At 39.3% G+C, this 26,987-nt stretch overlaps 1 protein-coding gene across 1 annotated transcript in view; it reads right to left on the bottom strand.

The window, feature by feature from the left end:
• Nucleotides 1–316: 316 nt before the first annotated feature.
• Nucleotides 317–26,987, bottom strand: part of ASB7 (ankyrin repeat and SOCS box containing 7) — a 41,516-nt gene continuing 14,845 nt past the window's right edge. Inside the window, exons 2-3 of the mRNA XM_068991458.1 lie at nucleotides 13,732–14,337; nucleotides 317–456 (exon numbers count right to left, since the gene is read on the bottom strand). Coding sequence (XP_068847559.1) covers nucleotides 317–456; nucleotides 13,732–14,337 — 746 coding nt within the window. The remainder of the gene's footprint in view (nucleotides 457–13,731; nucleotides 14,338–26,987) is intronic.

Below are 26,987 nucleotides of genomic sequence, written 5' to 3' on the forward strand. Positions count from 1 at the left end.
TTTGGAAAAACAATTGTTTTAAATGCAATATTGTATAGAAAGCTTGGACCTCTTAAACTTGGACCAAGAAACCAAATTAAGACCTTCAAGCATGTGGGGTGTGTGTGTGTGTGTGTGTGTGTGTGTGTGTGTGTATAAAAAAATCTCTCCCCTACAATGAAAACCAACCAAACAAACAAAAAAACCTGTAAAGTGTATACCTGCTTTCTGACTTCACAGCAAATCAGAAATTGCATAGGATATACTTTGTGCAAGGCAAAAAGCCTTTTAAGTATCTGGAATATAACTCCTAATCTCGCTCACAGTTCTCTGTGTATCAGATATCATCAAATTTGTGTTTTAAGTAGTCTTTCATGACCTTGGCAATTGGCAGTTCATCAAGTAGTTTTAGGTTTTGAAGGCCTATACACTGTCGAATTTTAATTCGGCACAGGTCCTGCAAGTTTCTGGGCTGTCCTAAAAAGACAGAAAAAAGAAAATGTTACAAAGCTGCAAAACACAACATTTAAGGAGGGCTTTAAGGTTCTGAAAGGAGTACTTTATTTCACTGGGAAGTATCTCTCTGTGGACTTTACATGCAAAGGAGCGGAGAGACGAGCTAGGAGGATGCGTCCTGGGTACCATTACATGGAATCTCACTGATCCTTTTCACAGCCCTGGATGGTGGGTAGTTTCACTTCCATTTTACAAATAGGGACACTAAGGATCAGTGATTTTAGTCAACTGCTCAACATCAGACGACCAACTGAAGTGTTTGAGACTCAGACTAAAACCAGTTCTTCTGATTCTCAGCCTGGTATTCTTACCATTACAAATCGGAATGTCAGTTCTTGTCCCAGGTAGGCCTCTATTATGCGGGTTGAACCTGTGTGAGCAAATCCCTCTTCTGGGCCTCAGTGTCTCCACCTGAAAAGTGAGGGAACTAAGTTCCTCCTATCAGCTGCCTGTCCAGGGCACGGAACCCAACCCCGGGGAGCTCTCCCAAATGAGGTGTGCCCCTCTGTTCCCCATGATTCTAGACATAGCAGAACCCTGCTGTGGGGAGAAGGGAGCGGACTGGGAGGGCAGGCAGGGAGGGGGAAGAGGCAAAGCAAGCTATCCTGAATTTCCATGTCTTCAAACAAGCCATCCTGACCATCTGCCGATAAAAACCTATGCTATAACTGAACTCAAAAAAGAAAAAGAAATTACACATTGCAATTTCTTTCATCTTTGAATACTGTGTTTCACCAAAACAATGGAGATGACCACAAACAAGAGCAAAAGTTCTTTGACACAGAGCCTCAGAAGTGTTTGGATTCACGTAAATTTCTTCTTTCATATTAAATGGCAATAATGATACAAATTAACATATGTTCAATGTGTACTCTATGCCATGTAGTCTTATAGGCTCCTGACATACACTAACTTGTTTTTATCCTTTTACGAGGGAAGTACTTTGATCATCATCCCCATTTTACAGACTGCTTGCATCTCCAACATTAAGTAACATGCTTAAAGTCAAGAACAATGCCATACTTCAGCAGTTCTCAAACTTTTTGGTCTCAAAACCTCTTTACACTTTAATTACCATGTAAGAAGTTAAAACAGAAAGTTCAGAAATACGTATTAATTCATTTACAAATAATAAAGATAAGCCTATTACATGTTAACATAAATAACATTGTTATGAAAGTAACAGTATTTTCAAAAATAAATGAGAAGAATGGCATTCTTCCAATTTTCAATTTTTAAAAACCTTTCAAGTTTTTAAAGGTCTGGATGAATGGATGATCGCTGAAGTCTCATGTATGCTCTCATATCCAATCTGCTGTGATGAAACCACATCATCCAATCTCTGGGGAAGTTCATTTACTCTCATGAAAGAAGGAATGTGGAAAAGACAAATAATGTCTTAGTATTACAAAGAAAATCATTTTGATCTCGATATCCTGAAAGGGTCTGGTTAACTCCAGGAGTCCCCAGGCCATACGTGGAGGACTACTGCTATACTTAGTACTTATTACTTGAATTGTACCTGTTTACAGGGATCACCATTATTCACAACTATAAATGAAAAAGGGTCCTTAAAACTCAGACTTCTGCACTGTAGGGCCTGTATGATCAGGCGCTTTCCGAGAGGTACTAAATACATGGTCTCTGAACAGAATCACAGCTAAAGCTACTGCTTTCCTAAGAACGGCTGTAAGCCAGCGGCAGGTATCTCCATGGATGTCCGCCTGAGGATCTGTGCAAAGCTGCTGTATGCGCTCATGGGTCTCTTGGTGAGGCTATATCCTCTTCACCATCCAGATCTCTGCTAAAAAGCCCACTTCATTAGAGCAGACGAGGTCAGGTTCCCTATCAGGTACTTTCTGAGTTCCATTTCTCTGGAGTGCGGAACGTGGCTATGATTTCACATTCACTCGGTGATTGCCCCTTAAAGCCCATCTTCTTCCTTACATGTTCCACGAGGGTAAGATGATTTCTGGCTGCCAACGCCTGACATGATCAATACTCAACAAACACTAGCTGGACAAATGAATACTTAATAGGCTTTTCCTAAGAGTATAAAACAGACAACTAACTCATTGCAAAACACACCCATGTCAACAGCAAATCATTTCTTAATCTGTTTTGAAATATTTCTCATCACCATTCATGGGCTACCTTTAGGAACAGAATAAATTGTCAGCCATTTTTCAACAAATGCTTAAACTATTTGATCTACAAATGCAAACCAGAGTATGAATCATATTTGAATCTTTTTTTAAAGAATTTGATTTTCCTAAAAGATGGCAGGTTCTTTTGAAGTACAGCATTAATGAAAAGAACCACTACAATGTATTCAAGGCAAAACAGATGAGACAAAATTGACATATATAAATATACATGTATACGTAAATGAAAACATATCATCTAACAATGTGGAAAAATTATATTATTATATTATCGGAATTTGCTTAGCTAAGGTAGAAAAGATGGAGACAAAAGGTCTTCTTTTGTGGAAGATTACACTCTCCAAAGATGACTACAATATCTCCAAAAACCTCACGCTCTTCTTTAACAACGTGACTGGATACCTCAGTGTTAAGAGACGGTATCTGGGTTCCCTCTCCTAGAAACTGGGTGAGCTCCTGACTATGGTGAAACTCATAAATCAGAGCTCCCAACTGGCTCTTGAGACATTCACTCTTGGCACACAACTATCACCAGGACATTAAGTCTACAAAAAGGAGCTAAGGTCAAAAAAGGAGCTAAGGTCACGGCCCAATAGTCCAGGCTGAACTCCCAGCCACTGCCTGCACAACTAGCCAGCCATCAGAGTGAGACATTTGGAAGGTGGAAAGGCCCCAGTCAAGTGGCGTGGCCCCAGCAAGATGACATTGCTTGGCGCAGAGAAATAAAATAATCAACTATTATCATTTTAAGTCACTCAATTTTGCAGCATTAGATAACTGAGATTCTGGAATGTGGAAGTAGGGTGTTATCATTAAAAAAAAAAAAAAAATCTAAATTAGGTAGCTTTGTCATTGGGACCCAGCAGGGGGAAGAGCTTTGATGAGGCTGATGGTCAGGGCTAAAAGTTTTAAAAATGTTACTAGAAGGTGGAGGCAAGGGAAGATATAGTTTGGCAACATGTCACACGAGGTACTGGAAATGCCCTAACAATCTAGGTAAGAAAATTTCCCAGGCACAATATTACAAGTGCCACTGGCTCTCCTCATTGGCTGTGATAAATCGCAAGAGGGCCAAGATGAGCCAGCAATTTGAATTCAAGGGACACAGCTACAGAAAAGCCACCATCCGCAAGAGATACTGGAGCATGAGCCTTTCCAGGGGAAAATGTGCTTCCTATGCCTAAATATCAGAAAGCTTTACTCAATTTGCTACTGAATTCTCTTCTTCTTAAGCAGTATGTTGTAGCAGTCTCAATGTTCGGGCGGAATCTAATCTTTTGAAGATTTCTTAACCATATGTAACTGCTGTTTGCAGAAATACCTCGAATGGGAAAAGCCACAGTTAAACCATCAACTGTTAGACCCAGTAGCTCTTGGGTGAGCTACTTAGCCTTCTGCTTTGGTTTCCACATCTATGAACTGAGGATGACCTACACAATGGGCCTTACAAGCATAAGAAGAATTACTTTTGGTAAAGTGCTTACAACAGGACCAGGCATATAGTAAGAGTTATAGAGTATCTGGTATATGTTGAATCAGTAATTTTAAATACTGGAAGGATATAATGTTTTGCTTCTCTTTCTCAAAAAAGTAGAGGGCTCCTTCTTGGAAGGAGCTCTGTTTTCCTGCTGCTAAGATGGTTAAGAAAATGAGTTGACAGTTTAATAGTAAAGGAGCATGATGCCCAGTTCTGGGCAAACTGATGGAAATTATATTCTGGAAATCACTACGTGACTTGGATTAGGCAGAGATGGGGGAACTTTGTAGAAGAACTTATGGAGTGATGAAGTGAGGGGTGTCCACAAATACACAGCTATTTCCTCACCTTGGCAGGTAGTAGCACTAGATGAAAAGCAGGCTACATGATAAAAAGTAATAAAGACTACTCATTGTAATCACTGCTATTTCCAAGACTATTTAAGGAGCCATTTTTTCCCAGGAAAATCATTTTAGGAACAGAAGATTAGGACTGAAGAAAGAAGTACAAGCGTACCTCATTTTACTGCACTTTGTAGATACTGTATTTTTACAAACTGAAGGCTTGTGGTAACTCTAAGTTGAGCAAGTCTATCAATGCCATTTTTCCAACAGCATTTGCTCACTTCATGTTTTTGCACCACATTTTGGTAATCCTTACAGTATTTCAAATATTTTCACTATTATTGTACTATTATCTCTTGATTATTATTTTATTATTATCTGTGATCAGTGATCTTTTTTTTTGAAGTTACTACTACCACTGGCTAAATGCTCAGATAATGATTTGCATCTTCTAGTAATAAAGTACTTTTTAAGTTAAGGTAAGCATGTTATTATTACTTTTTTTTTTTTAGACAAAATGCTATGTTGCACACTCGGTATACTACAATGTAGTGTAAACGTAACTTTTCTATGAGCTGGGAAACCAAACAATTTGCCTGCCTCCCTGTACTGCAGTGGTCTGGAGTGGAACATGCAATATCTCCAAGGTGTGCCTGTACTCACTTTCTTGTCAACACATCACTCAAAAGTACTGACTGAGCACCTACTATGTGCTTAAAAATGCACTGTCCCAAAGATTAAAGGGGCAAAGGAAAGAAGGAGACAGAGGAAAAGAAGGCAGAGAAAGAGAATAAAGGGGACAACAACAACAAAAATCAATACACGTACATGCTGTTTACAAGGTGTCTCCTTCCTGTGCTGTTAAACAGCAACTGCCGTGTTCACGGGATTACAACAGGGTGGGCCTGGGGGAGACATCTCACACACACACACACACACAAAGTATAATTTAAGCAGCTATAAATGCTATGGGGGATGCAGAGACACTACAAACTATTATTCATACTGATGAATTACAATGGCATTACATAACACTTCAAAGGGTTATTAGTCTTTCCACTTGCTAAAGCAGCCCATCATTAGTAATAATTGGGCTGGTATAAAATAGGAAATCAGCTTTTGAAGGGTCTAGTCTAGAACAAATTACAAAACCAGGGCTGCAGCATAATTTCAAAAATTAAACACCCTAAAGCATTAAATATCTCCTTTTGACATGACCACCTCTGCATTTGCCTTAAGCCAAAGAAAAGCACATATTGCTTTGTAACAAATAACAGAAATCCTTAGAAGGCTACACAAGGAACAGAAAGTAATACAAATATGATAGAAATGGTACAGAATAAGGTCATACTTTCTATATCAAAGAACCTTAAAATGTAGTGTAATCTGACTTAGAACTGTGTACCGCATCATCCAAGCTGATGCTGTGTAATTCTGGATTGCATCCAAGAGCAAAATCAAAGTAGCCTTTTATTTTTCAATACCGTGATTCTTATTTTGAGGTGAGCTAGCAACTACCTTTGTCCTATAAAATAAGATTTAACACATTTCATACTAAGCCTTGTGATGGGGGTTCAGGGACAAGAGCAAAAGAATAAAACGTGCTCATGGTAGGATCTTAAAAGGGAAACAGATAAAACGGAGGTACCGGGAGACCACTGCAGATGTTGACCCAAGATGAAAAGTGCTAAGTAGATAGGTTAGCCCATTATAAATGCAGTGTACCATTTATTTCTAAAAGTAATTTTAATAATTGAGACTAAATAACCTAGGAAGACTACAATGCAGAAGTGCAGCAAAATCCCCAATTAGAAGAAAAATCAATAATCAAAAATAATCTTAGTTAAAATGTGTTACACAAATTATTTCTCCAAAGAGCTATAAAGTATCACTATTTTGGTAAGTCATACTAAAAAAACAAAAACAGTCAAAGAAATTGGTAACAGAAGCATCTCAAAGGAACACAGGCGTAAGGGTCCCCAGTGCAGAGGAGCTGTTATGATCTCCTGCTTACACACCTGTTGCTGTACTGGACTTAGCTGAGAAAGTCACAGCCTAAATTTCACTTTCTTAAAATTACTTTAAAAAGTAAATTCAAAATACTTAAAAAAGTACTTGACAGATTGTCATTGCAAAACAATTTATCCAACTCATTCCCATTTACCTAATTGTTTTTCTCTCAGAAACATGAGCCCTTTATTTTTCAAATTCCTTCTGATCAGTGTAATCATTAAAGCATTTTTATTTAAATAAAATATTTTAAAATAATAAAAGTACTTAAATTATCAAATACATTAAAATTATTTAAAATTTAAATAATTAATTCCTTTTATTAATTCTTTAAAACCTACATATCAAAATACAACAAGCACTACCTTTTACATACCACTAAAGCATATTTAGTGGCTGCTTCAAGTACTGTAACAGCAACTACTAGAAACACAGATCATTACATTACCTTTGACTCTTCTGAATATTAAACACACACCCAACTGACATATTCTCTGCCTTAAGAATAATTTATGCAAGAGCCTGCCATGCTATGTAAAATAAATAGATAGATAGATAGATAGATAAACAAGGTATTTAAAACCTTGTTAAGTGGTTGACTTACTCAAGGACTCCTTGGCACCTTTGATATGCTTCTGTGCATGGAAAATCACTGAAACTGCTATCTATAATTCAGGGTACTCATTTCCTGAACTGACAAATAATCAATCTGTTTTACCCCCAAGGCATCTGATGGAATGATCACTGATCTCTCTCTACAGATCCTAAGTAACAAGTATGCTGGCATCGACCAAGCAGTAATTTAAAACATTCCATCTTATTCACAGATTGTAACTGCAAATGGAAATATGTTAGAAAATCATTAAATCCTAGAACACCAGGTTAACAGGGTGTCCTTAAAATTTTGAATGCAGAAATTGAACGTTGCTAGGTCTCAACTTTTTTAGTTTGAGGACCTCTTTGCATTCTTAAAGTTGGCTGACCTCGAAGAATTTTCACTCACGTGTGTTGTTGTGGAACTGCTAAGTTGTGTCTGGCTCTCTGCAACTCCATGGACTGTAGCCCACCAGGCAAGGATTCTGAAGTGGGCTGCCATGTCCTTCTCTATTATGTGTGTTGTATCTATCTATATTTACCAAATCTAGACATTTTTAAAATACTGATTTCTTAAAGTAAGAGTTATAAAATTCATTATCAGTTGAAATAAACTTTTATGGGAAAAAAAAAAAAAGCTGCTTTCCAAAACAAGAAAGATTTCATGAGAAGAGTGGTGCTGTTTTACATCTTTGCAAATATCTCTTAGGTCTGGCTTCAGGGAAGACAGCTGGAATCAGAGACCTGCTTCTGCATACCATGTTATAAATAATATGCTGTCTTGATTGAAATAAATGAAGAAGATCCAGACTCACACTGGTAGTGGGAAAAGGAAGGGATACTTAATGGCCTTTATAGATAAATCATGGATCTTTGATACTACACCAAAACTCAACAAGAGGTGTTTTTTTTAAGGTTAGATTCAATATGGAATCTGACACCAAATCAGTGAACTTTTTTATACCCTTTCATATTAAAATCCATTGGTCTGTTTTGCCCTTTGAAGGGATCTTTTACCCAATGCATGATTGTGTAACACCATGCATTAGTCGTTTGGAAAACACTGATTACCTGAGTCATGTACATCTTTCCAATGGTGACCCAATTCATTGCATGATAGCAAAAAATTACTTTTGTTAACAGCTCTACTGACTTTGAAAAGTTGTACATATTGGTAAACTGTCAATGTCCTAGTGGCAAATATAAGCTTTTCAAAATTCTAACTTTCACTTGAAAGGACAAAATTTGTTGCTCATCATAAATACTTTCAGTTGTTTTCCTTAAGGTGACAAGTGAACTTTATTCATTTTCAAGAAAATGTCTACCAAATACCAAAGCCTACCTCGGCTATCCATCTCATATTTTAGGTAAATATGGTTATTCCATCAAAAAAAGTTGCGGTTCAGATCAATCACAGATGTACTTTCCCTTAATTCAATCCCACTTTGTTACAGAGCAAGAACACTTTCAATTTCCATCCCATAGAATATTAAAAAAGGTACACACTGAAATGGATAAGATTTACTAAAATTAAATCAAAGACATTCCTAAATGGATCTGGAACACTCTACTCAGACTGCCTTGTGGTGAAGAACACAACTGCTAGCAGCCTCTGGGGCCACTGCCTTCATGAATGCCTGCTGTTTCAGCCACCACTGCTTACACATCAGTGCAAAGTCAGTGCAGTCAAAGAGGCCAATAGTATCTTAGTACTCTTATGAAATTAGTTTTGATCTCATGTCTTGAGGACCCCTGAAAGTCCACACCATTCTGTATGAATCCAAAAACAAAATAAAATAAAACCACAAGCAGCAGGATATCATTGCCTTTATTCCCTTTAAGAGTGGTTATTGGCAAGAATTTTTAAAAGGAGAGACCCCACAGACTCTGATTCCCCCGATTTTCAGAGAAGGCCACAGACCCGTGGGGCGGGTGGGAGACTAGGCAGCCTGCCCAAGCCTATCAGGTAAGTCAGACGCTGGGGCAAGAGCCCATTGTCTGCTCTCCCCGCCACAGGATGCAGCTGATGCAACAGCAACCAGACACAGGCCCCGCTGAGAAACCGTCAGGGTGCCGAGAGGGAGACACGGGCCTCTGAACCCAAGCGGGCAAACGCTGCTCAGCCCTAGGGACTGCGGACAGGATGATTCTCACATTGTGGGTGATTTTCACAATATAAGTGAAAAATGATAAAAACAATGAACAGACTTCTAGTTTCAGCTCCAACATAAAAGAGAACTTGAAGTAATCATAATCACTCCAGTCCTTACAAGAAGAAAAAGCTGAACTGACTCATCAAGGGCATATCTAGGACCCATCAGTAAATGGATGTATAGGGCGAACCTCCACCACCGAATCTGGAGAAAGAGACAGACCTAGAATCAGAGCTGAAATCAGTGCAGCACTTGGGGCAGAAGCTACTGGAGCCACAAACTAGTAGGAACACTTAAGGGGTCTTTTAGACAAGCGGCCAAGCTCTGTGCGTGGCCCAGCCTGGAAGTGAAAGCCACAGTCGTAGGAACCGCTCACGTGTTCTGAGCTGTCCTTTCAGGGACCCTCTCAGCTTCTCACAGGGAGAGACCCCTGGCGGCTCTGGCAGGAGGAGGGTGTGAACACTGGCCTGACGGACACTCAGGAAACGGCACAACAAAGGTTTGCTCGCCAAGGGAGAGACGTCAGCAGAGTCCTAGCCCACCCGGAGAATAAATGTTTCCCTGATCCCCCCACCACAGTCCTCTCACCAAAGTGTGGGTATTTGGCGGGGGGTGGGCGCGGGTAGAGGGGTAAGGCAGGAAACAGCGGAAAGGGCAATACGTTTCTCATGGACTTTGTCTCTCTTTCCTAAAAGACTTTCATATTCTGAATACCTCTTTGACTAGGGAAATTTACACTGTAGGGCAGGGAGCTGACAAGGGGAAAAGAGCACCAGCTTACAATCCAATTGTTCAGGGAGGTTTCCCTTATTATTGAACGGTTTCCTTAAGGGAAGCTTTCCTTACGAAACCATCTTTCTTGAAGTTTTGGTGTTGTACCTCCGTTAACATTTTCTTGTGCTTGCCATTTATGCATAAATGTTAATTTTTTTCTTTTGCACTGAACAAACATTCCTACAGTCTCCGCTCTTCAGCTAGAGAATTTTTGCCCCTTCCTATAATGCCAGAATTTCCATGATCCTCTTAGTTCTATAATGGTGTTTGTGCAAACTACACATACAAATTACTCTAATTAATGGCATGCACTGGCACAACCCTCAGAATGAGTGTGCTCAGCAGGCCTCCGTAAGGGGTCTCCAGCAGGACGCCTGCTGCTGCCTGTCATCACCACCACTTCTTCCTGTCACCGGTCACATCTTCACTGCTCTCACTTACTGTGTCTTTAGTTTATTTGCTCCACTCTGCTTTTTCTTTTTTTCCTAGTAAAAGAACCAAGAGACCAAAAACTAGGTTCTCTAAGGAGGAAACAGCTTTCCCTCAGCAAGGTGATGCTCACGCTCTAGGTACGATCTTTGGCTCTTCTTGGTTGTATTCATTATTCCCGGGCACAAAAAAGTCGACTGGCTTTCTGGAGGAGACCACTTTGAGTTCCGGACATTCAAGGCAGAGGTTTCTGGAAGTCTGTAGAGTAAGAGCAGCTTTTTGTGGCTTCTCCCTCTACTGTGATCAACAAGGCACCTGCAGATACTACTCTGTAACCAAGCCACTTGACCTGCCCTGTTTTCATGGAGTAGGTATCAAAGGTTTTACAGCAATTTTTCTAAAAAGCCACAACAGCTTTTAGATTCTAAGATTATGACTGTTTTGAGCTCTTCCAATTTAAATAATGTGCGCTCTTGTCAAAATGGAACAATGAAAACTAATATGGCCCCGAACAAAGACCACCAAGTGCCTTCGCTGTTCTTACACCTCAGGAGTCTGAGTTCTCAGATCAGAGGCCGAGGACGTGGGGCTGAGGGAGCAGGGGCTCGGCAGCAGCACAGATGAGAAGGAGCTCAGGGATTTAACCTGACGCTCCCTGAACCACCCAACCGTCTTTCACTCTGGTTTTCAAGAGAGCCAGTACAGCGCTCCAGTGAGCCATCAGTTACAGTCGGTCCTTCCAGCACACTAGGAAAAAGAAAACCTCATAAATAATGCACAGGTGAAGCAGAAACACTGCATTTGCTTTTGGCAGAAAACACCACTGATGGCAAAGGCAAGAGGTACTGAATTACGTCGCAGCATCTGAAGACAGAGGCTAACTGCAGCCTTCCAAGGACAGGTGTTCCTTCACTTCTGAAAAGCATCCCAAGTTTGCTAAGCCACCGGCCTTATGGTTGCAGTCAGCCAATCCACCTTTTCTGCAGACTTACTAGGTGCACGGCTTTGCTCCAGGTGCAGCAGAGAACTCAAACACAAAGAGGCAGGCCTGTCAATTTTTCTATCCGCCCTAATTTTAAAGGTACATGTGAATCTCTTTTTAACTCATCACTTGCTCTCCAGCAGCACTCCATGGTGGAGCTGAGCAGCTCCAAAGGGCTGGGGACAAAGGGGCGGCTCCTCCCATCCCTCTGGCTGCCTGTCTCCACATGCAGACCGCACCACAGTTTAGAGAGCTGAAAACAGGCAGGGTAGAATAAGAATCTAAGGGATTTGATCTGTAGGTAGCAAGTCAGGCCCTGCTGTTCGTCCACCTTCATTTAATACTTTATTTTCTTAAAAAAAACAAAACAAAACACAGAGCACTTATAATGTGCCAAGTATTGTTTTAAGTGCTTTATACATATTAACTCATTCAATCCTCACAACAAGCTTGTAAGACAGATATGATTACCCTAATTTTAAGATAAGGACACTGAGGCACAGAGCAGTTAGCAAACCCACCCAAGGTCACAGGTAGTCTGTGGCTGAGTTAGGGCTGGAGTGAGTTGAGTCCTAGTCTATGCCATTGACCACTGATCAAAGTATTTAACAGGCTGTGGCATTTGTGTGTGTAACATGCCTTCCTGAAGGCAGCCAAGTAATCTAGTATCAAAGTTAAAGCAACAAAAACAAGAAGACACTCAGAATTTATGTATAAGATACACTGTATAGGCTATATACACGACAGAATTCTAACCTCAAGTCCAAGAGTAATTTTATCTTTCACCACACCAACACCCCATCAGTCTGTAACTGAAAACTACTAGAAAATTTGCTGAAAGAATCAGCAGTTGAACTTTTGCTGCAGTCTTTTCCTAAAATATGGCCTGGATCTGAAGCCAGCGGGGAGGAATCAGCACACACAGCACCTCCTGTCTCTGAGTACATCACTGCGTCTCAAAAGCTTTCTGCAAGGGCTCACCTACCAGACACCCCAAAATACCTCCCCCAAGGCAGGCACATCTGTGCTGAAGAAGACGACACTTGCGGATATTTAAATAATTTATAAGTACAATAAAATCCATTTCCTGTGTGGCACTTGCCACAAAATCAGTGCTCAACAGCCACATGGGGCTAGTGGCTACCACAGTGGCCAGCACAGAGGCCATTTCCATCATCACTGAACGCTCTGTGGACAGCACGGGTTAGACCCCAAGTGTCATTTTTTTATGCTTGAGTCTGAATATACTCAGTGGTAATAATTTCATCCTGTCTTTCTTATGAATAAACAAAATCCAAATTATACCTCATTTCTTCATAAATTTTCTACTCCCAAATTCAGTTCCAAGGACAGTGGATTATTTACAAGCAGGTCAGGTAAGCTCCTAATCCTCTACTACTTGGCACCTAGAATGTCTTTCTTCTTCTATAAGAATGAATGAAACATAAAAATTAGTTGAGGAAAGGGGAATTCATTAAAAAGTACGGTAGACAAAACGCTGCGTTTAGAGACAATAGCTTCATGTTGAATATGAAGCTCTGAGAGTACCCACGAGGAAGTCGGAGAGGAGAGGGTGGCTGCTCCACACAAACCAATTCCTCCATCCGAAAAACAACACACGCACCATTAACGCAGCAGGCCACACACTCTGCAGCTTAAAAATAAGGCACCTACACGAAAACAGGCTGGTTATACTGTCCTGTGTGGGCCAGGGACAGTGGCACCAAATTTCCTACTGGGAACAAACTTTTCCTTACAACCATTTCTAATATCTAGCATCCTTAATCTGTACTCCTAGGATGCCTAACAAATAACACTGCTATTCCATTCCATGTGTGTTCACACTGTAAAGAAGCAGAAACGGAATGATAAAACACGAGCACAGCTTAGGAATAAAGCACAAATTCTAAGACACTTCCATAGCTAAGGATGCTAAGATCCAAAATTCTCCTTCTAATTCCTCATTCTCAATTTCATGAAAGCCTGGAAAGACTATGTTTATGACTAGTAGGAAATGCCCTGTTCTAGTATTGATCTCTGTTTATTTAAAAAATTCCTCTCTCTGCATTCTTTTCGCCAATTTTTCTCTCATCCTATCTATGCCTATTTACTTTTAGTAACACAATTGATTATTTTTATGAAATCCTGTGATATAGAGCTTTCTTTTTCATTTCAGACGAGTGGAATGAGCAGGGCTAACAAGAATCATTAACGTCTGGTCATTTTAAGTTGTAAAAACACCTTAAGCTCCTCAGAAGAAGCAAAAATAAATTTTAAATGTAATAATAGCAATAATTAAATTACATACTTGTGACTTCTTGTAAGAAATCCAAACACGGTCGACTACTTCCAGAAATGCTTATTGAAACAGCCAATGGGGTCTGTCCTTCATAGTTCCTTGTGTTCGTGTCCGCTCCGTAATTATATAACATCCGTGCACAGAGCACATCGTCCCTAAGGGCAGACAAATGTAAAGGAGTCTGTCCATCTTCTAAGCGACCCAAGTTTGTGTCTGCTCCTCTCTGGAGGAACATTCGGCAATAAGAGTGATTGCTTTTAATCACAGCGTATCTCAACAGGAAACCGTTCTGAATGTCGATGTTGGCGTTGTGGTCCAGGAGGATTTTCACACAGCTTGACCGCTCTCGGATAATGGCGAGCTGAAGCGGCGTTGTACCTTTATCACTGAGCGGGTCAACCTCAGCCTTGAACTCCAGTAGGAGTCGGACAAATGAGTCCCTACCATAGTGAGCGGCCACATGAAGGGGAGTCCAGCCATCATTGCTTTTTGCATTAATAATGTCGCTCCTGTATTCAGATTCTAACATCAGGCGTGCAATCCGGGCCCGGCCATGCATGGCTGCATAATGAAGAGCAGTGAAGCCTCCGATTAAGTCCTTAACTGTGGGATCAGCTAGAGTTAAAACCAAAATGAAAACATTAGCAGACTCTGGGAGAGAAAGCAACAAATTCTGCCGTGGCACAGCATATCTTAGCCAATTCTCACATGAAATGCGGAATGATTAAACACATAATGAGCATCAAGTCCTTCTTGCTTCAGCCTAATTGAAGTAGTTTTAATGGAAAATAAATTTTAGTAGAAAGCCATCAAACCTGGATTAACAGGATGAGCATATGACTTACAAAGCATTTAAAAGATAAATACAGCCAACACAGAGCTCTGATCGCCACACCCCTTCGCTCTGCTAATCTAACCAGCTGCCCTTGGCCTCCCAACTCCCTCATCTCTGCACTGTTTCATGTTTCTCTTCTGTTTTGAACTTTTTGTTTTATTTTCTCTTGTGCTGCTTCTTGGTCTTAAAAAGAAGCATGTGTAGCAACATCTGCTGCTCTAAATTACGGATGTACTGTGGTCTGGCAGACTGTGTTATTTTAGGGTATATTAGGTAAAAAAAAAAAAGTTTTTTGTGGTCTATAAAAATTTCAAAGTATGTAAGGTATATGTTAAGTAATCTTGATAAATCATGTTTCTATAAGATAAAAGTCAATTCTGAATTCTTTGTTTTGTAAGAACTCTGGAGTTTTTAAGAATTAGGCAGCACACATTGAGTGAAAAATTGGGAGAAACTTCAGCACTGTGTAAATATTATTTTCTAAAACAGTTCCAAACCTCTCTTCTAAATCCACAGATTTCTCGAAATAAAAGAGAAGACAGAAACTAAAATGATTTATCAGCTATGTGTCTCCTCAAGCCAGAGACTTCTGTCCCCTGTTCCCAATCGTTCCTGAAGCTGAGAGTCAGTTCTGCACCGCTCTCATCCCACTGGCCTTCCTGGGTAGGGGGCAGAAGAGGGGAAAGAACCTTTATTCACTGCAGACAGGTCACTTACTTCCCGGAGGCCAGCAAGTCCATGTGAAGATAACTGGTTGGACCTAACTACCTAAGAGTAAAATGTTTTCTTCTTATAAAAGTCACCCTTAATTTTTCCTTTGTTCATGAAAGAGAAAAATTCATGAGTGTTTTTCAAATAAACAAATAAAAAGCCTCCACAGTTACGTGATTAAACACTCATGTATTGTTTAGCAAAAATAGTTTTTAGTTCTATAACATTTTATGACAGTTTCGGCTCTTAGAAAAACCTATGAGGCATAAAAGTATATGTAAAATAGTAATAATACTGTGGAAAATACAGATTTCAATTAAGAAGTAGTTACAACAAAAGCTATACAATGTTAGCACTTTTTAGGCAAGTTATATCAGTTGAATTTCTAAAATTATTTCATATAAACTGATATCACACAATAGTAATAAGACTTTTATGTGTTTAAAGAAAAAAAGGATATCGTATCTGTCCTGCCTTTCACTAAAAGAAAACTATATAGTATAGTTTCAAGTTGCGACTTAAAAAATAAATAAATAAAAGCAAGAACATTTAAACAAAGCACATTGCTGCCATCTACTGGTAAGATGTGAACACGGGCTCCTAATGTTTCCATTTTGACATAATGCCCTCAAGTTTTTTTTTCAGATACCTTATCTAGAGTGAGTGAGGACATGCATGAAATCTAAAAGAATCTTTACTATTCAAACAAAACTGTAAATCTTGTCAAGACAGTCATTTCTAATCTATATCCAACCAATCAACTGTTTCCAAACATTGTCTCTTATCTGTTAGTGAAATTCAAGAATACTTGCACTTCTCCCACCTTTCATCTACCGTGGGTGCCTTTAAAGGTACCAGCAAATAGTCTCATGTGTTATTTTACAGTGAAAATTATGTTACATGAACCTGCACTTGCATCTTTGGTTTTTCACTTTAGTTTTTCTTTTTGTTCTACTTATAACTTAGTACTATACTGAACTAGGAAAAACAAATATTAACAAATACAGCAATCATCTGTTTATTCTAAGTAAAACCCACAAAAATGCATTATTTGAGCACATACTGGAAACAAAGCATAGAATGAAGACTGTAGGTTAACAACATGTAAAATCTGTACAGTTAACTTTTCTCAAGAAATTAACATGGAAAATATAAGACAAAGATGAAAACAAAAATTATTATTAGCCAATGCAATAAGAAAAAATCTTAAATGTAGTAGTAGAAACTACAAAACATAAAATTCTATAAGAAACAGGCAAGACTTTCTTTGACTTAACTAAATTCACTTCATCTGTGTCTGTTCAAATGTTTCTTCATCAGAAAAGCTGTCCCTGAACACCAAACACAGCATCCCCATCAACCTTGTAACTTTGTTCACTTCGGCAACTTTCTCCCCCTAGGTGCACGTATTTAATACAAACTCCAGAATCTCAAGAAACCCATTTAAACTTATTGAAAAGTTTAGCAATATATATAAATAAGAGCAGAGAAACATTCCCTACAGTATTCTTTCCAACAGCTTTACCACAGTACAATAAAACTGAGACATTTTAAGCATACAGGTTGACAAACTGATGAATTAGACAGTCCTGTAACTACCACCACAACCACAATATTCCCATCCTCTTAAAACGTTCCTTCCTGCCCCTTTACAGTCAATTCCCCGCCCGGACTCTAGGCCCCAGGCAACTACTAATGCTTTGCCTTTCTCGAATTTCCTAGAGTATTAGGCTTTTGCATTTGACTGACTTCATTCATTGTAGTGTTTTTGAAATTCATCCCCATGTTGTTGTTGCTCATCAAAAGTTCATCCCTTTGTACTGCTGAACAATATTCCATACTATGGATATACAGTTTATTTATACAATCATTAGCAAATGGACAAATAGGTTATTTCTAGGCTATAATCAATAACACTACTGTGAACATTCACATAGTCTGTTTGTGAATATATGTTTTCACTTCATTTGAGAAACTACCTAGGAGAGAACTGCAGGGTCACATGTTAAATGTACATTTGCAGGATTCCACGGACAGAGGAGCCTGGCGGGCTGTGGTCCGTGGGGTCGCATAGTCAGACACGACTGAGCAACTAATACTTTCACTTTCACTTTTCAGTCGCTCACTTGTGTCCAACTCTTTGAGACCCCACAGACTGTAATGTAGCCCACCAGGCTCCTCTGCCCATGGAATTCTCCAAGCAAGAACACTGGAGTGGGTTGCCACTTCCTCCTCGAGGGGACCTTCCCGACTCAGGCATCGAACTTGCGTCTCCCACATCTCCTGCACTGGCAGAAGGATTTTTTTTTTTTTTTTTAACCACTGAGCCCCTTAAGAATCCCTTAATGTAAATTTAACCTAAAAAAGGTACCAAACTTTTTCTAAATGACTACACAATATTACAGTCCCACTAGCAGTGTATGAGAATTCCAAATGTTCTACATCTTCACTAACACTTGGCATTATTAGCAATGTTAATTTTACCAGTTCTGTTGAGTATAAGGTGGTAACTTACTGGGATTTTAACATACAATTCCCCAATGACTAGTGATATTGGGTTTATTTATATACTTTCTTTTTGTGGAGTGTCTCTTGAAATCATTTACCCATTTTTATTATGTACTTTTACTCATGACTGAGTTTGAAACCCAACTGTGCCTATATTCTGGATACAAGCCTTTTCGTCTTGTATTTTCTCCTAGTCTACTGCTTGCCTTTTCACTTTATATAATGTGTCTTTGGAAGAGCAAAAATTTTAAATTTTGATGAAGTCTACTGTCATTTGTTTTCTTTGACGGTTTGTGCATTTTGTGTCCTGTTTAAGAAATCTTTGCCTAACACAAAACAGATTTTGTGTTTTCTTCTCGAAGTTTCATAACTTTAACATTTATATTTAGAGCAATGATCCACTGCTAGCTGGTTTCGGTGCAGAGTGTAACATCAGATCAAGGTTCATTATTTTCCATATTAGTGGTTCAAGCACCATTTGTTTACAGGAAGCAAGAACTTTCAGATGTACAAGTTGAATTTAGAAAAAGCACAGGAACAAGATATCAAATTGTCAGCATCTGCTGTATCAGAAAAAGCAAGGGAATTCCAGAAAAACATTTACCTACTTCTGCTTATTGACTACAGGAAAGCCTCTGACTGTGTGGATCACAACAAACAGAGGAAAATGCTTAAAGAGATGGGAATACCAGACCATTTTACCTGTCTACTGAGAACCTGTACGCAGGTCAAGAAGCAACAGTTAGAACCAGTCATGGAACAACAGACTGATTCAAAATTGGGAAAGGAACACGTCAAGGCTGTACACTGTAACCCTGCTTATTTAACTTCTATATAGAATATATCATGCAAAATGCCAGGCTGGATGAATCACAAGCCGGAATCAAGATGTTGGGAGAAATACCAACAGCCTCAGATATGCAGATGATACCACTCTAATGGCAGAAAGTGAAGAGGAAGTAGTGAACTAAAGAGCCTCTCGATGAAGGTAAAAGAGGAGAGTGAAAAAGCTGGCTTAAAACTCAACACTGAAAAAACAAAGATCATGGCATCTGGTCCCATCACTTTATGGCAAATAGAAGGGGAAAAAGTGGAAACAGTGGCAGATTTTACTTTCTTGGGCTAAAAAAACTCACTGCGGACGGTGACTGCAGCCATGAAATTAAAAGATGCTTGCTCATTTCTATGATAAAACTAGACAGTATATCAAAAAGCAGAGAAATCACTTTGCCGACAAAGGTTTACATAGTCAAAGCTATGGTTTTTCCAGCAGTCATGTACAGATGTGAGCGTTGGACCATAAGGAAGGTTGAATGCTAAAGAATTGATGCTTTTGAATTGCGGTGTTGGAGAAGACTCTTGAGCTTCCCTTTGACAGCAAGGAGATCAAACTAGTCAATCCTAAAGGAAATCAATCCTGAATATTCACTGGGAGGACTGATGCTGAAGCTCCAACACCCTGATGCTGGGAAAGATTGGACAGGAGAAGAAGGGGGCGTCAGAGGATGAGATGGTTGGATGGCATCACTGACTCAATGGACCTGAGTCTGAGCAAACTCCAGGAGATAGTGAAGGAAAGGGAACCTGGGGCACTATAGTTTATGCGGTTGCAAAGCGTCAGACACAACTTAGCAAATGAACAACAAACAAATTTGTTTAAAAGACTACCTTTTCCTTAATTATTTATCCTGGTGCCTTTGCCACAAAATAGTTTACCATACAAGTGTGGATCTATTTCTGAACTCTATTCTGTTTCACCAATCTAAAAGTGTATCCATACACCAATACCTGATTATCTTGATTACTGGAGCTTTATAGTAAGTTTTGATAGCAGGTAACATCCTCAAACTTTCTTTAAAACTGTTTTGGCCAATAAATTTTAGAACCAACCTACCAATTTCTTCAAACAAGCCTGTAAAAATATTGATTGGAATATGCTAAATATTTAAAAAATGTAAACCTGTTCCAAATTATCTAAATACTATTTATTCTTCTAAACCGTGAATACAGAACACCTTTCTAATTACTAAGGTCGTCTTTAATTTCCCTCAGCAATGTTTTGTACTTTTCAGTGTATTAAGTACTGCACATCTTTCATTACATTTATTACTAAACTTTGTTGCTATTATAATTAATTGTTTTACATTTCACTCTCTAAATGTTATTTGCTGGTATAGAGAAATAAAATTGATTTTTGTGTATTGACCTGTATACTCTGTAATCTAGCTAAATTCACTTTTTAGTTCTAGGTATCTTTGTAGATTTCTTACAATTTGCTAAATACACAATTATGTTCTCTGCAAATAAAGACAGCTTTACTTCTTCCTTTCCAATTCCAGGACTTTTATTTGAATAACAAAATGCTGAATAAATGTAGTAAAAGTATATACACTTGCCTTGTTCCCAATCTTAGAGGGAAAGCATTCAGCAGTTCATTTACTATGATGTAATTCTGTAGTCTTTGGAAAACTTGTTTTCCACAAGTGCCTTTCCTTAGTGTTTGGAAGTTATCTTCTGCTTTTGGCTTGCTAAGAGTGTTATGATAGATGGGTATACTATATTGTCAACCCCTTCATGGATCACAGCCTTGTTGTGGTGAAGAGGCTTGCATAACTCAATGAAGCTATGAGCCATGCCATGCAGGAGGGCTACCCAAGACAGAGAGATCACTGTATAGAGTTCTGACAAAACGTGGTCCACCAGAGAAGCGGCAACTGACTCCAATATTCTTGCCTGGAGAACCCCATGTACAGTATGAAAAGGCAAAACGATATGACACTAGAAGACAATCCCCCTAGGCTGGAAGGTATCCAGTATCCTACTGGGGAAGAGTGGAGGGCAATTACTAACAGCTCCAGAAAGAATGAAGTGCCTGGGCCAAAGTGGAAATGACACACAGCTGTGGATGTATCTGGTGGTGAAAGTAAAGTCTGATACAGTAAAGAACAGTATTGCACAGTAACCCGGAACGTTAGGTCCACTGTTAAGGTAAATTGGATGTGGTCAAGTAAGAGATGGCCAAACAAAACACTGACATCTCAGGAATAAGTAAACTAAAATGGACGGGAATGGGAAAATTTAATTCAGAGGACCATTACATCTACTACTGTGAGCAAAAATCCCTTAGAAGAAACAGAATAGCCCTCACAGTCAACAAATGAATCTGACATGCAGTACTTGGGTGCAATCTCAAAAATGACAGAATGATCTCGGTTCATTTTTCAAGGCAAACCATCCAACTTCACAGTAATCCAAGTCTATGCCCTAACCACTGATGCCAAAGAAGCTGAAGTAGACTGGTTCTATGAAGACCTACAACACTTTCTAGAACCAACATGAAAAAAAGATGCCCTTTTCATCACAGGAGACTGGAATGCAAAAGTAGGAAGTCAAAAGGTACCTGGAAGAACAGGCAAGTTGGGCCTTAGAGTGCAAGGCAAAGATTAAGAGTTTTGCCAAGAAAACACACTGGTCATAACAAATACTTTTTTCCAACAACACGAGAGACAACTCTACACATAGACGTCACCAGACAGTCAATACCAAAATCAGATTTATGTTCTTTGCAGCCAAATATTGAGAAGCTCTATACAGTCAGTAAAAACAACTGGAGCTGACTATGGTTCATATAATGAGCTCCTTATTGCAAAATTTAGGTTTAAATTGAAGAAAGCAGAGAAAATCACTAGGCCATTCAGATATGACCTAAATCAAATCCCTTATGATTACACTGTGGAGGTGATGAATAGATTCCAGGATTGGATACAGTAGACAGAATGCCTGAAGAACTATGGATGGAGGTTCATAACAGGTTCAGGAGGCAGTGACCAAAACCATCCCAAAGAAAAAGAAATGGTTGTCTGAGGAGGCTTAACAAATAGCTGAGGAAAGAAGAGAAAAATATACCCAACTCAACGCAGAGTTTCAAAGAACAGCAAGGAGAGAAAAGAAAGCCTTGTTAAATGAACAATGCAAAGAAATTGAGGAAAACAACAGAATGGGAAAGACTAGAGATCTCTACAAGAAAACTAGAGATATCAAGTGAACATTTCATGCAAGGATGGGCACGATAAAGGACAGAAACGGTAAGGACCTAACACAAGCAGAAGAGTTTAAGAAGAGGTGGCAAGATTGCAGAGAACTATACAAGGTCTTAACTACCTGGATAACCATGATGGTGTGGTCACTCACCTAGAGCCAGACATCCTGGAATGTGAAGTCAAGTGGGCCTTAGAAAGCGTAACTATGAACAAAGCTAGTGGAGGTGAGGAATTCCTGCAGAGCTATTTCAAATCCTCCAAGATGGTGCTGTGAAAGCACTACACTCAATATGCCAGCAAATTTGGAAAACTCAGCAGTGGCCATAGGACCGCTGTGGAAAAGGTCAGTTTTCATCCCAATCCCAAAGAATGGCAATGCCAAAGAATGTTCCAACTACCATTTAACTGTGCTCATTTCACATGCTAGCAAGGTTATGCTCAAAATCCTCCAAGCTAGGCTTCAGCAGTATGTGAGCCAAGAACTTCCAGATGTACAAGCTGGGTTTAGAAAAGGCAGAGGAACCAGAGATCAAATTGTCAACGTTTGTTGAATCACTGAGAAAGCAAGCAAACTCCAGAAAAACTTCTGCTTCATTGACTATGCTAAAGCCTTTGACTGTGTGGCTAACAATAAACTGGAAAATTCTTCAAGAGACGGCAATACCAGACCACTTTACCTGTCTCCCAAGAATCCACAGGGTCAAGAAAACAAAAAAAGCACATAACCAATAACAAGTATCAGGTTTTCACTACAGATCCTATAGACACTAAAAGGATAATAACAAATATAATGAGCACCCTTGCGGTTCAAGAGTGTTTAAGTTAGAACCAGACATGGAACAACTGACTGGTTCAAAATTGGGGAAGCATTTCCCTGATGGCTCAGATGATCAAGAATCTGCCTGCAATGCAGGAGATCCGAGTTCAATCCCTGGGTCAGGAAGATCCCCTGGAGGAGGGAATGGCTACCCACACCACTATCTATTCTTGCCTGGGAAATTCCATGGACGGAAGAACCTGGCAGGTTACAGTCCACGGAGTCGTAAAGAATTGGACACAAGTTAGCAACTGGAAAACATATTGTCGATTCCGTTTTCTGCATCTATTGGAATGATCATTTGGTATTTACTTTTATTCTATTAACAGTGTAAACTACTCAATATATTTTCAGATATTAAGGAAAGTTTGCATTCCTGGGACAAACACTCTTTAGCTGTGATATACTCTTTTTTATATAATGGTGAATGAGACTTGATAGTACCATGTTAGGGGTATTTCTATCTGTTGTCATGAGGGACAGTGCTCTGTTGTTTTCATTCCTCGAAATATCTTTACTTGGTTTCAGGGAACTACAACCCTTATACAATTTAAATCTGGGATCATTTCCTCAGAGTTTGTTAATGTTTATGCCTTTATTATTTGAAATAATTCAACAGAAAAGGCAGCCGGGTCTAAGGTTTTTAGCATAGTTTTAGTTATGAACTAAGTTTCTTTGTTGTAAACTGATCAAATTATTCTGTTTTCCCCTTGGGTCAGTTCTGGCCATTTGTGTATTTCAAGCAAACTGTCCATTTCTTCTAAATGGCAGAAGGGTGCTCATTATGTTCCTTATTATCATTTTAGTGTCTACAGGATCTATAGTGAAAGCCTAATACTTGTTATTGCTTATGTGCTTTTTTGTTTTCTTCATCAGTCTACCTTGAGGTTTATCAATTTTATTGATCTTTTCAAAGAACCAGCTTTTTCTTGGTTTCATTAATTTTTCCTGTGATTTGTCTATTTTCCATTCCACTGATTACTTTTCTTCTGTTTATAATTTCATCCCTATTCTTACTTTGAATGTAATTCTAGCAATACAGAGAAACTGTACCGAGAGCCCCGTTTCCTCTCCCTTCCTTTGCACTATTACTGTCATATACATTACATCTTTATATAAGCCCAACAACCGTTTTGTAATTATTTATGTTGTCTTTTAAGAGATGAAAAGGGGGAAACATATTTACATTGTATGGCAGCACGCTCCTAAGGGGGTCCCTCCCATAATCCCTGCCTCTTGATGCTCATGCCCCTGTGTAAATCTCTCCCCATGCATATGAGCAGGACCTGGACTTCCTGCTAACCCAAACAACCTGGCAAAGGTGATGGAATGCCACTACTGTGTATGTTATGATACACGAGGCTCCATCTTGCCAGCAGACTCAATGCAGCAACTCTCCCTGCTGCCTTCATGAACTAAGGGGTCTTGCTGGGAAAGCCCACAGGACAAGAATCTGCAGTTTACCTCTAAGAACTACTGGCAACCTTCAGCTACCGCCCTCAGTCCTATACAACCGAGGGAATTAATCTGATGACAACCTGAGTGAGCTTGGAAGCAAATTCTTCCCCAGTTAAGTCTACAGATGAGAACAGTCTGGCCAACACCTTAAAACTGGGAGGTAATAAAAGCAATAGGAATGAACACACTGTTTTTTACATGCATAGTTACCTTTACCAGTGATTTTTATTTGTCCTGTGAATTTGGATTACACGTGGTACTTTTCTTTCAGCTAAAAGGACTTCTTTCTTTGCATGTGTTGGTATGCTTAATAATATTCCACAGATCTGTGGGGCCCCTGAGTGAGGCTCTGACACTGCTTACAGCAAGCAAGAGAATCACTTCACATGTAACAGGAGACCTGGCAAATGAGACAGCTATATGGGCTTCAATAAGCTGCCACATATTCCTGGAAATTTGGAAGGCTGATACATGCTTAAGAAAGACCAGAGAGGACTCCAGTTATCTACTCATCTCTGGTTAAACATGAGGCCAGAAAATGAAAGTTGGGGCATACGTGTAAGTTATCTGATTACTGAATGTGTCTAAACCTAATACACAGATCTCATTGGCAAAGTAAAAGTTTTACTGACTCAAACTGCTTAAGCACAACCTCTGACCAGTTACTGGTCAAACATGTTATTTTGACCATAAGCTATCTTAAATATCTTATTGTCATTTTTTTTCAAAAGTCTTTTTTATGTATGTTCCTCAGACTGGATAATGTTTATTGATCAATTTTCAAAGTCACAAATTCCTTCTTGAGCCAGCTCAAATCTCTGTTAATCACTCTAATGAATTCATTTATTATTGTACTTTCAATTCTAGAATTATATATATATATATAAATATTATATATATATATATATATATACACACACACACACTCCCGTATATATATTGTTGTTGTTCAGTTGCTCAGTCTTGTCTGACTCTTTTACAATCCCATGGACTGCAGCATGCCAGGCCTCCTATCCTTCACCATCTCCTGGAGTTTGCTCAAACTCACGTCCATTGAATCGGTGATGCCATCCAACCATCTCGTCCTCTGTCGTTCCCTTCTCCTGCTCTCTTCAATCCTTCCCAGCATCGGGGTCTTTCCTAATGAATCAGCTCTGCCCACCAGGCGGCCACAATACCAGGGCTTCAATTTCTTTACTGATCATCTCTATCTGATGAGTCACTGTCACATGTTGTCATTTCATTCTTTGAACATGGTTTCCTTAGTTCTCTGAACACCTTTATAATAGCTATCCTGAAACTTTGTTAAATGTAGCATCTGCCTCTTCAGACACATTTTGTATTAGCTAGTTCCATTTCCTATGTATGAGCAATACATTCCAGTTTATTAGCAAGTCTTTTGATTTTACTGAAAATGGAACATCTTAGACTGTATCACAGCATCCCTGGATTTTGATCCTTACGTCTTCCAGGTTGGCTGCTGTCATTATTAGTTTTAGTGAATTGCCTAAACTAATTCTACATAGTTTGTCTTCCTTAAGAGTATACAGTGTCTCTGTCAAAGCAGGGCTTCTAGGGGCTGCTCCTAGGAATAACTTATACTTGACCAGTAACTGGTTAGAGATTGTGCTTAAGCAATTTGAACCAGTAAGGCTTCCATCTTTTGCCAAGGAGATCTGTGTGTAGGTTGATACATACATTTAATAATCAGACAATTTACAAATATGTCACAGCTTTCATTTTCTGGCTTCAAGTTCAACAAGAGATGAGTTGATAACTGGGGTCCTCTCTGGTCTTTCTTAAGCATGCATCAGCCTTCCAAATTCCCAAGAATACACAGCAGCTTATCAAAGTCCACATGGCTATCTCATTTGTCAGGTCTCCTGTGAAGTGTGAGTCTGCTCTGTTGCTTGCCCCAACTGGTATTAGAGCCTCAGTCACGTAGCTGTGCTGCAAGTCAAACAAGCTTGCAGTTTGTTTACCACCTAGATCAAGACGAGGGTTATTTTCAACAGCAGTCCAAGCAAGGGGCATTTCCATGGGCTCCAAAATCAGGTCAGTCCCTTCTGCCATCAAGCAGGATTCCAGCTCTCATGATACTGTGACACAGAGCTTGTTGGAGAACAGAAAGAGTAAAATGGGAATAGCCACTTTGGCCTCAATTTCTTCTTTTTCAAATTTAAGTTAAAAAATAACTGATTTATGATGGTTTGCCTTTCCTGTTCAAACATTTAAAGCTATAAATTCCTCTCTAAGCACTGCTCTAGTATACCCCACAAACTCTGGTATGCTGTGCTTTCACTATCATTCAGCTCAAAATCTGACTTCCAAACATCTGAGGCTGTCCTAGATATGTTGATGTTGTTGATTTCTAATAGAATTCTGTTGCAGTTAGGGAATATACCCTTAAGATTTCAGCCTTTTAACCTTTACTGACACTTATTTTACTGCCAGCATATGGCTTATCCCAGTGGCCATAACATACACACACAAAGAATGCATATTCTGAAAGTGCTGGATGCTATTTTCAAAAACAATATGTTAATGTGTTTAATAATGTTTTTAAGATTTTCTCTAGATATTGATATTTTAAATCTACTTGTTCTATCAATTGCTGAGAAATGTTAAAACATTCAGGATCGTGAAATTGTCCATTTCTCCCTTTCATTGTCAATTTTTTGCCTCACGTATTTTGAAGTTCCCTTTCCGGGCAAATTTTACGAGTGTTACTCCTCCTAGTGAAGTGCCCCACTTGTCACTGTGAAATGCCTCTGTTTAGTTCTGACAGTAGTCTATGTCCTGGAATCTATTTCATACGCCACTAACGTAGCCGCTCCGGCTTTCTCATGCTCGCTATTTGCATGGTATATTTCCAGGACATGTACCATCCATCTAC

This window comes from Capricornis sumatraensis, chromosome 19 (genome assembly GCF_032405125.1).
Source record: "Capricornis sumatraensis isolate serow.1 chromosome 19, serow.2, whole genome shotgun sequence".
In the NCBI taxonomy this organism is placed as follows: Eukaryota; Metazoa; Chordata; class Mammalia; order Artiodactyla; family Bovidae; genus Capricornis; species Capricornis sumatraensis.